General features: G+C 42.7%; 1 protein-coding gene across 2 annotated transcripts in view; it reads right to left on the bottom strand.

The window, feature by feature from the left end:
* Nucleotides 1-1151: 1151 nt before the first annotated feature.
* JHY (junctional cadherin complex regulator) overlaps nucleotides 1152-11691 on the bottom strand; it is a 37015-nt gene continuing 26475 nt past the window's right edge. For both annotated transcript variants that reach the window (XM_081172538.1, XM_081172539.1), the window contains exons 6-8: nucleotides 5620-5700; nucleotides 2522-2647; nucleotides 1152-1615 (exon numbers count right to left, since the gene is read on the bottom strand). In XM_081172538.1, the coding sequence (XP_081028664.1) occupies nucleotides 1412-1615; nucleotides 2522-2647; nucleotides 5620-5700 (411 nt within the window). In that variant the 3' untranslated portion in view covers nucleotides 1152-1411. The remainder of the gene's footprint in view (nucleotides 1616-2521; nucleotides 2648-5619; nucleotides 5701-11691) is intronic.

The following is an 11691-nucleotide window of genomic DNA, read 5'->3' as shown; positions in this document are numbered from 1 at the left end:
ATTTGGGAATCATTTCACACTGTGTAGAGTAAGGGCTAAGGAAGACATATTGCTCACTTTGATTCCTGAATACAATTTGTGGAGTCCTAGAAGGCACAGAAGGGTGACTTTTCCATGCCACTGTTTCTGCACAATGAACGCCCAAGTAACTGAAACCATGATTTAGTTCAGTACAGACAGCCACCCGTTTACGTGCATTCAATATGTGCACATATGCGTCGTGCTGAACCCGGAAGTGACCTGGAAATGTCATAAAGATGTCACTGAAACCTCACTAAAAGGGTGGAATGGGGTGTTTGCAGGCTTTTTCATGGGTTTCAATTATACGTGATTTTACCAACACGTGAGCAGGGCTGGATTTAGGTTTGATGAGGCCCTAAGCTACTGAAGGTAATGGGGCCCTTTATATGTCCAGCTGTCCTTTGTCAACAACAAATTGTCACTGTTTTTTGTGCTGAATATATGCTATATGGTAATTCATGGACCTCATAGGTATCTAAAGCCACTTGCACATAACAAATAGGAGCCTACACAACACAAAACACTGTTGCTGTATGTAGGTTTTATTTGTTTTTTATCTTATATTTTGGAAATGTACATCCAGTTTTTTCCCTTTAGATTTTTTTGGGGCCCCCTAGAGAGTGGGGCCCTAAGCTATAGCTTGTTTAGCTTACATGTAAATCCGGCACTGCACGTGAGGTGCCTTGGGATGTAACCCCCACATAAACAGGGCTGGGCTGGGTGGGCTGCCAGTAGTTCACTAAGCTTTTAGTAGTTCAAATTCCCAATCAAGTGTCATCTGTGACCCTTGGGGAAGGCCCCCAAATTACACCTTGGCATAACTGTTGCTTTGCAATTTTTCTTCAAAACAAACCACCCCAGAGCATTTCCAATTTCAAATCAGCTTGAGCATTTGACAGCATTTCAACACTCATCATTAGCATAAAATCATATATTTACTTTAGCTGACATGGCTGACTTCTGCCTGACTGGAAAATAACAGAGTTCATACCACCCACCCACCCACCCCCCAAAACCACAACCCCTCACCAACCTGGAGTGGCCCTAGGTGTAATATGACATTGGCCCAGCGAAGGATTTGGCAAGGAAATAATAAAAGGGAGAAAGGTGGTGTAAATAAATGAAGACCATTCTAGAACATTACCTATCCAACAGTCTTTAATTAGCAACAATAAAATCTGACATAAAAATAAAATAAAAACAAGGGAGGGAGGGTGAATAAGGAGAGAAAAATACTTCACATCTTCAAAGTTCATTTTGAGATAGCAGAAACTCATAATTCAATGCCAGTCCTTGGGCATTCAGGGCGACCATCAAAAGAGCAGAGCAAAACGGTCCAGTTCTCTGCTGCCTCGGAAGGCCTGCAGTCCCTGTGACTTTGGGCTCAGTCTCATACAATATGAAGGGTTTTGAAAGCTGCAACGACTTGCTTCTCCTTTTCATGCCTGTTCTGCAGGGATTCGAGAGATGAAATGGGAGGAAGATTCTCTCCGTTTAAGGTGCGTGCCAGGTTCTTTTCGTCCTTGGGCTCTTGTTCCGATGGCCTCGACACATATAGCTTGGGCTTGGGGATGGTCTTGGCGTACTCTAGGGCCTGAAGGAAGCAAATGAAAAAACCAATGAACACAGCAGGGGGAACACTGCGCTTCCCAGGAAAGGACACAGTTACACATCCAGCATCTACTTCATGTCTGGAAGTGCTGGTGGCTGGGTTCAGTTTTCAAGTGGGAAGCCATAGGCTGGAGGAGGGGTGCTTAACCTTCCCCCTGGCTTCTGTTTCCACACAACGACCCCCCACTCACATCCCTTACACACTGTCCCTCCTCCCCAGCTGGGATTCCACATGCAAGTTTGGAATATGGGAGAAAAGTAACTAGGGTTGGGGAAATCTAAAAAATTGAGAAATGGGTGGTGGACGGGTTAAGGATGCTTTACCATGCCTGCCATCTTCCCAGCCACTGGTCTGCTGAAATCACCTTCATGCTGCTTTAAGGGAGAAGCAGCAGGTGAACAGAGATAACCATTCATTAAGTGGTAATTTACCGCGTGAACTGCATGTTTTACAGCACAGAGAGCCTCTGTGGGCACGTCCAAGTGGCAGTTTATTGACTCGGTGTTCCTCATGCGTAAAAGCTTTGCTTAGTGCCTGCACCACACCGTCTTTTCATCAAAAGGCCACCTCAAACCGTCTCCCCGCTTAATCTCGATTCAAAGTTTCCAGTGGAAAATCCATTATGTAAATAAAATCCTAGAGAAATGGAAAAAGTGGATTGAGCTGAGGTGTGAGGATGAGAAGTAGGATGGCCTTTTGATGAGAATGGTGTTGCATGGATGATGCAAAAAAACCCCCAAAAAACAACAACACTTGCATGTGATGCATGAGCAATAAACTGCCGCATGGAAGCATCCTATGTGCTGTTGACTCAAGGAAAAGGGCTGAGCCATCCAGTGCCTCTTATCCCTCAACTTGCTGAGTTTCTCTTTCTGGGAGCTGACTCACCTTCTGCCTGGACAGGGCCGATTTGTTGTCGTGCCTCGGCTGCGGTTTCCGAGCGCTCGAGATGTTCTTCATGTTGTGTTCCTTAACCTGCTTGGCATATTCCTTTTGTTGCTTCATCTTTTCGGACTGTCAGGAGACAAATGGCAGTAGTGGAAGGACTGTTTAACAAGTCTGGGGCGGATACTGTAAGGATGCGGTGTGATGGTCGGTGATAAATTTAGAGACGAGAGCAGGGACTGTTGTTGGACTCCCAACTCCCCCGCCAAGCATGGCCAATGGTCTGGGATGATGGGAGCTGTGGTTCAGAAATATCTGGAGGGCACTGTGTCAGCTGCTTCTGGAAGAGGATAGAGTGCTGGACTTCTTAATCCCAGGAGTACAAAGAACAGTGGGTGGTATTTGTCAAAGCATGGTCTCTCGCCCTAGCCTACATTACAGGAATGTTGTGAAGATGAAATGGGGTTTATGCCACCATAAACATCTTGAGGAACACACAGGGTACAAACATGACTAATGACTTAAATTATCTTCTATTCTCTTTTGTGTTTCTGATTGCGTGGTCAGCTCACCCAGCTTACTTTGAGGGTGTGGATAGGACACTTAAAGAGAAATCACTGAGAGTTTAGCTCACTTTTGGCTTCATAAATGACATGACATGGATATTCTATCAAGTTGAACAGGACTATCAGCAACCATTCCTGCCCCTCCTCTCATGTTCCAGGCAGGTTGTTCATCTTTTATGTTTTCAAAACAACAGAAACAGTTATACAGTGGTATCTCCGGTTACGAACTTAATCCATTCTGGAGATCCATTTGTAACCCAAAACCGCTCATAACATGAGGCGCGCTTTTGCTAATGCTGCCTCTCACTTCTGCCATGCTGCTGGCGCGCGACTTCCGCTCGCATCCCAGGGAAAAGGTCGCAACTGGGAGCATCTACTTCTGGGTTAGCGGAGCTCATAACCCGCAGCGTTCACAAGGGGGAAGGTACATAACACGAGGTTCCACTGTATATCCATCTGCCTTATTTCAACAATGGAGACATGTTGAAACTCAAGTTTATTTATGCATTAAATTTTTATAGCTACCCATCAATAAATAGCCCCTGGGTGGCTTACAAGCAATACAATATTAAAAATTTCAATATTTAACTACTGAAATTTATAGTAAGTGGGTGGGAATTTCCTTAGAAATGATTTTTCATCTTAGACGCCACTCGTACCATTCCAGTCATATGTGGCGATGGATTAACCACTGGTCTGGAGAAGCAAGTGCTTAAATCTTTAAATCTTTATTTTATGGTTTAATTTTTTTTTTATTTAAAAAATCATATTGGGGCGGGCATATAACCTTTTCAGTGCTCAGGGCTAATAACAACAACAACAATAACAACAACCACCACAACAAAAAATATTAAAAACACGATAAAACATCATTGTGGCCCTAGTCATACCAGAATGGCACGTTATGCTTGACACATAATTTTATGGAGAAACAAAACCTCATGGTTTCACAAAGCCTGTATGTGTAGCTATGGATCTCTGCATTTATTCCCATTTCAGCTGTCCAATCTGCTTCATTTCACACACAAGGCCAAAGGAATCAAAGCAGCTTTTAAAGTACTCTGGACTGGTGCTGTCTGCTGAATTATTTCCCCCACTGCAACACCCCGCGGTGCTCTCCTAGACTGCAAATGCTATATGACTGTTGTCTTATCAGTAGGGTGGAAGGGCAGCCAGGATTATGTTCTCCCATCTATCTGCTCAGAGCATCTTGCAAAATCATCCACGGTAAAGGGGGAGAAAAGAGGCTTCTTTCAGGCCCTTTCTTGGATGATTGGCTCCATCTTCTTCTTTGGTCCAGCAACACCTGATGTTTCTTAACAGGGCCTAATGTGCATTCAGCTACTCTATGGCTGCATTTGCTCTGCTGTGTTTACTTTCATTTTCCTCCCTTCTGCAATAAAGCCAGGCCATCTGAATTCGCAAGGGCAGCTCAATTGCATTAAAGTAATGCACACTTGAACCAGCCGGAAGAGAATAAACTTGGGTGTACTTATCTGCAATTGGAATTCTCCGCAGGTGAGTATCGACTAATGGATACCTTTGCCAAAGGGCAAAGAAAACGGCAGATTGAAAATATGATCTATTTTGAATGCGCCTGGGTTTGGAGGACGCAGTGTCTGGCCCTGCCCCCACCTCTGTTTCTTTGGGTCAGGAAGAACAAACAGAACCACAGGGATGGATGGGAGCAGATCATCTAGTCTAGATTCCCTCAGGCCGCCCCCACCAAGATGTTTTGGGGACTCTAGTCCGCATCAGCCCCAGACATAATTGCCATTGATGAGGGGTTGATGGGAGTCCAAGTCTCCACACCATTCCCGACTTAAAAAAACCTCCACTGCCCCCAATTTCAAATTCATTGTCCCTTAGGGATGCTGCTACATAACACAAAGAATTCATTTGGGGAACAGCCCCACACCACAAATTTGTGTACCATTTGCAGGTGCTAATTTAAAGGTATAGATGCCTCCAGGAAAATGAAGACAGTGGGGGTGGCTGGGGTCTCACCAGGACTGTGCTTCCTTGGGGGGGGGGAGGGACAGCAGGCTCAGGCACCTTAGGCTACCCCTATCCCAATTTTTCGGATTGTAAGTTGATTTAACTGATTTTAATACTGCGTTTTTACATTGTTGTGACTTGCCCTAGGAGCTAGTGGTGAAGGGCAGGTAACAAATCTAATAAATTAACAAATCAATTAAAAATATAGTAGTAGTAGTATCAGTAACAACAACAATCACAGCCTGTATCCAAAGTAGCACTGGTGGAGTTCTGCTGGCCCAGTAGCATTTGTGTTTCCTTTCGTCCCTCCAGAGCCGATTTTGGAAGCACACCAGAGGCTTCAGGGGAGAGGAGAGGTCCATTCTGATAGTGTACATCACTTGTTCTAGTGGAAGGGGAGCACTGGATACCGCCCAATATTAAATATATTAATATTAACAACAATAATATTGCACCTGTTGTTGTGCCCACTGCAGGGCAGTTGCAAGATGTGCAAACTATTTTTTAATTTCTTTTATTGCCATGCATGCTGCTTACTTTCTCTTTGATGGTTCCATAGTCAGGTCCAAGGCCTCCAAGCTTGAGGTCCATCTTCATGTAGCCTTTTGTCCTGGAACCCTAAGCAGAGAGTTGGGATGTTGGGATGAAGTTTTGCTTTCTGAGCAAAAGACAAAGTCCTCCACCATTCATTATTAGAAGACTTATTTAACCAGGACTGCAAGGATCAATAATGACCACAGGAAGAGCAGGAAAAACAACAACAACAACTGGAGAGGGGCCTTGAAGATATTCCTCATGACATTCAAACTCGTGAAACTGTGGTTGGTTCAAACTCAAGTTAGTGAACAAGTGAGCACCTGAAACTTTGCTTTGATCCTGGTTTGCTTTCACTAACTAGAGCATAAACAAGCCACAGTTCCTTGAGTTTGGGAACATCAAGAGAAACTGTGGTTTGTTCAGGACTGGAATAAAGCTTTTGATTTCCTCTGGCATGCACAAGAGGAGGACAAGCTATGACACATGAGCTCCTTGCGATAACTTGCTCCTGTATGGGAAACAGTGGCTTCCTGTGACAACTCAGCTGAGCCAAAGACAACCCAAGCGTTGACAGGAAGGCTCTGAATTTGCTGCACAGGCCCAATCGCAAACTCAGGAACTGCAATAGGAACGGGGATCTTACTTTTAGGTTTTCCAGCGAGCGTGTCTGGGCTCTCACTTGCCCCACACAGCTTTAACTGCCGAGATACAAATTTCTGTTTGCTCTGAAGCATCCAGCAAAATAGCCCCAGAGAATTTGGCTGTGAGAGTCCCACCCACAGGCTGGGGGAAAAGGAAGACTTGGGCCAGAAGCTTGATAAGGAAAACTAGAATTAGAAACTGATATCCCTTTCTGTCAAGGATCATTTTCACAACTTGGTGTTGTTGTGGCTGTCTTTGAGAAAAATGTAAACATTTCCAGCAAGCAAGCAAAGAGAACTTCTCAAATGTTGGGGGCCAGGTTGTATTATAAGTGGCAACCCTCTGTGAAATTCTTCAGAAGCCTGTGTGTTAAGACCGTTATCCAAAAAAGGGAACAAAAGATGATAGTCTGGATATGGAGGAAGAGAAAGGGAAGGAAATCTGCCCTGCAGTTATGGTTCTAATCCAGCTAACCCCCTTCTTAGGGGCAGTGAAGCAGCAATCCACAAAGAGCCATCTGAGTCATCACTCATGGACAATTATTTCAGCTTAGCCCGTCTGCTCTGGGGCCAGAAGCCTGCTTCTTAAACATTACAATTTGTCATGGGTGCATGAGGATATTTTTCAAAATCGTCCTGTCCCAGTTTCAGGATGTAATTGTTACTGCATGGAGTCTGGATGTGTTGTTGAAAAAAGGAACCACAAAATCAAAGCTGTAGTGAACTGGGACCCTGGTTAAGTTTGTTGTGAGAATATTTGAGCTTCAGGAATCCTGTAGCATCCGGTTTATTTTCCTTGGGAAGTGGGCAGGGTATATTGAGGAGCAAAATGGGCATGGCAAGGGTAATGGCTCCCTCTCGGACTTGCAGCCTGGCTTCCTGCTGATGTATATAAATGGCTGTGTTTGAAACTGTTTTATGGATGCAACAGCTTAAAGGTGAAACAGTGTCCCCTGCATCCTTCCATATGACAGATCTCATAATGCGGCGGCAGGGAAGATGTAGCAAATGGATTGGTTAGCACAGATACTAGGAATTAAATACTAGCAAATGAATTATTATTTCTTAAACTCTCCTTTCTCAATAAGCTTTTGATTCTGTTGCTCCTGGTCATGTCGCTCATGAGTGCTGCTCCTTTTGTTCTTAATACTGCTGCTTTGAGTTTGCTAATTTGTGCTTTAGGGAGGAGATAATTGTTGTTTATTAAAAAATAATTGCTTAACACTCAATATCCCAGCAAGTTTGGAAAACTCAGCAGTGGCCAGAGGATTGGAGAAGATCAGTCTACATCCCAATCCCAAAGAAGGGCAGTGCTAAAGAATGCTCCAACTACTGCACAATTGCACTCATTTCACACGCTAGCAAGGTTATGCTTAAAATTCTACAAGGCAGGCTTAAGCAGTATGTGGACCGAGAACTCCCAGAAGTGCAAGCTGGATTTCGAAGGGGCAGAGGAACCAGAGACCAAATTGCAAACATGCGCTGAATTATGGAGAAAGCTAGAGAGTCCCAGAAAAACATCTACTTCTTCCATAAGGCTTTTAAGAACCATATTGTCAGGAAGGCTGTGTTTAATGTCTGGACAAAATACAAAGACTTACTAGAAAACAAGACCCCAAGGTGGCTATCACCAATGGAAGCCAAGGCTCACAAAAGACTCAATATGGAGGCCAATTGGCCGAAATATTGGGAAATATTAGAAAAAGAAGGAGATATTTGGAGATTGCAGAGTTTTGAGAAATTAAAGGATAAAGTGCGAGATTGGTTACATTATGCTCAGATTAGGGAGGTTTTCAAGTCAGATAAAAAAACAGGTTTCCAGGTGGAAAAATCGAAACTGGAAACAGAATTGTTAGAACCTAAGACCAAGGTACTCTCAAAAATGTATAACTTGATGTTGAAATGGAATACACAGGATGAAACTGTCAAATCAGCTATGATAAAATGGGCACAGGACATTGGGCACAATATTATGTTCGCTGACTGGGAAAAGTTATGGACCACCGGAGTGAGGTCCTCGGCATGTAATGCCTTGAAAGAAAACATTATGAAAATGATATATAGGTGGTACATGACCCCAGTCAAGCTGGCAAAAATATATCATCTGCCTGATAATAAATGTTGGAAATGGACGTGCCCAAGGGTCAAGGCTTTCTGGGAAATGATCTATAATGAGTTAAAAAAGGTATTTAAGTAGACCTTCCTTAAGAAACCAGAGGCCTTCCTTTTGGGCATTGTCGGCCAAGGGGTGTTAAAGAAAGATAGAATCTTTTTTATGTATGCAACAACAGCAGCAAGAATACTCATTGCAAAGCACTGGAAGACCCAAGATCTACCCACTCTGGAAGAATGGCAGACGCAACTGATAGACTACATGGAACTAGCTGAAATGACTGGCAGAATTCGGGACCTGGGAGAAGAGAAGGTGGAAGAGGACTGGAAAAAATTTAAAGACTATTTACAAAAACACTATAAACTGTATGAATGTTAGGAGAATGCACGATTGAAAGTAACATGGCAGCAGTAATTTTGTTGCAAGATATATGAGAATAAGCGAGGTTTAATGAAATGATGGAATTCGAAGTAATATTATGTTCAAACTAAGCAGTTTAACTTACAATAAAGTTATTCAAAATTTGGGACATAATATCCGAGATATATAAAATAAGAATTGAAATAAGGTAATAAATTGCTGTCTATAACTATGTGACTGAGAACGCAGGGAAGGGTGACGTGAGGAAGTCTAAAGATTATGAAAATATGATTTATGAACAATTGTATTTTATATGTATTCTTTTTCTATTCTTTGTTTATTTCTTAATTTTGCTTTGACTTTTTCTGTGTGATGGTATTTTATATGTTTGGTGGTTTGTTTGTTGTTTTAAAAATTGCAATAAATATTTAAAAGAGAGAAAAACATCTACTTCTGTTTCATTGACTACACAAAAGCATTTGACTGTGTCGACCACAGCAAACTATGGCAAGTTCTTAAAGAAATGGGAGTGCCTGATCACCTTATCTGTCTCCTGAGAAATCTCTATGTGGGACAAGAAGCTACAGTTAGAACTGGATATGGAACAACTGATTGGTTAAAAATTGGGAAAGGCTGTATATTGTCTCCCTGCTTATCTAACTTATATGCAGAATTCATCATGCGAAAGGCTGGACTGAATGAATCCCAAACCGGAATTAAGATTGCCGGAAGGAATATCAACAACCTCAGATATGCAGATGACACAACCTTGATAGCAGAAAGTGAGGAGGAATTAAAGAACCTTTTAATGAAGGTGAAAGAGGAGAGTGCAAAATATGGTCTGAAGCTCAACATCAAAAAAACCGAAGATCATGGCCACTGGTCCCATCACCTCCTGGCAAATAGAAGGGGAAGAAACGGAGGCAGTGAGAGATTTTACTTTCTTGGGTTCCATGATCACTGAAGATGGTGACAGCAGTCACGAAATTAAAAGACGCCTGCTTCTTGGGAGAAAAGCAATGACAACCCTAGACAGCATCTGAAAAAGCAGAGACATCACCTTGCCAACAAAGGTCCGTATAGTTAAAGCTATCGTTTTCCCAGTAGTGATGTATGGAAGTGAGAGTTGGACCATAAAGAAGGCTGATCGCCAAAGAATTGATGCTTTTGAATTATGGTGCTGGAGGAGACTCTTGAGAGTCCCATGGACTGCAAGAAGATCAAACCTCTCTATTCTGAAGGAAATCAGCCCTGAGTGCTCACTGGAAGGACAGATCCTGAAGCTGAGGCTCCAATACTTTGGCCACCTCATGAGAAGAGAAGACTCCCTGGAAAAGACCCTGATGTTGGGAAAGATGGAGGGCACAAGGAGAAGGGGATGACAGTAGATGAGGTGGTTGGACAGTGTTCTCAAAGCTACCAGCATGAGTTTGACCAAACTGCGGGAGGCAGTGGAAGACAGGAGTGCCTGGCGTGCTCTGGTCCATGGGGTCACGAAGAGTCGGACACGACTAAACAACTAAACAACAACAACAAATTGCTTTTATACTGGGAAACTGCTTTGAGCAAGTTCTTTGGGGAGTGGGAAAGAGAAGGATAATTTTTTTTGAAAAACAAAATACCCCTCTCTGGCATTTGCAGTTAAATACACCCTTCCGTTGCCATTGTCACCATTTGCTTATGTTATTCATTTGTTATGGGACCTTAATTGCAACACTTTGGTGCTTTCCAAAATTACATTTCTCATTGCGGGGTTGGCACTTTGTACAATGGATTAATTCCCCAATTAATTTGCTAATGGACAGCCAATTGGGCAGCAGATTTTCTTTCCTTATGAAACTAGTACTTACAAAGAATGTGGATGGCAAACATAATCTGAAGAAGTGTGCATGCACACGAAAGCTCACACCAAGAACTAACTTAGTTGGTCTTTAAGGTGCTACTGGAAGGAATTTTTTTATAATCTTAAAAGGCACCACTCCATTCCTCACTGGACAACAACTCGCATCACTCCTGACCACTGGCCATGCTTCCTGGGGGGATGGGAGTTGGAACCCATCAACATCTGGAAGGGCCACAAACTCCCCATCCTTGAGTTAGGGTGCTGAGAGTTCCCTGGGAATAAAGGCTGGCTGCTCAACCACACCTTAACAAACTACATCTCCCAGGATTCTTTGGGAGAAGCTGTGAATGTTTAAAGTGTTGTGATACTGCTTTCAATGCACAGGGCAGATGGGGCCTCAAAATGCTAATGAAGTTGAATTGCTCCCCTTTCACGAGTTCCATCACACACACAAAAACACACCTGAGTCCCCCCACCCACGCCCCGAAATACCTTCTACATCTCATCAGCCTAAGGTGGGTATTTTTTAAAAACAACAACAACAAAACAACAACAACTAATCAGTATATTAATTTTAGGAAATAAATAAATAAATAATTAGGAACAGTGGTTTCCAAAGTTTGTTTAGCCACTGTCCCTTTGTGTCCATAAACTCCTCCTCAGTGCTTTCCACTAAGGAAGATACTAACTCAAAATTCAAAACAGTAATAATTTATTCAAAATCCAATTAAAACTATTTAGCTTTATTAATTAAACAAACAAACAAACAAACAAACAAACAAACAACTGGTGTACTTGCTCTGGTAAAACCAGCTTCTCAAAGCCTGATAGTCATTTATACATCCTGTACTCCACTAGGTAACTTCCTGCTCCCACCCCAGGGGTGCTACCACCTACTTAGGGAACCACTGATTAATTTATTTTTGGTAAGATTTTATTAAAGCTTTTTTTTTTTTGGTAATGCAATAAGACAAAAGAAAGTAATCTAAATTAAAACAAAAACGGAGAAACAAAGAGAAAAGGAAACACAGAGTCCTCTCTTAAAGGTGGGAACCACTGATTTAGAAGGAGGTGATGGGGATCTTTTTCATTGTTGCTCAAGGAACTGAGAGCCA

Source organism: Podarcis bocagei (genome assembly GCF_964188305.1).
Source record: "Podarcis bocagei genome assembly, chromosome: 15".
NCBI lineage: Eukaryota > Metazoa > Chordata > Lepidosauria > Squamata > Lacertidae > Podarcis > Podarcis bocagei.
The sequence above is the reverse complement of the archived record's forward strand: the minus strand, read 5'-3'. Positions and strand labels throughout refer to the sequence as shown.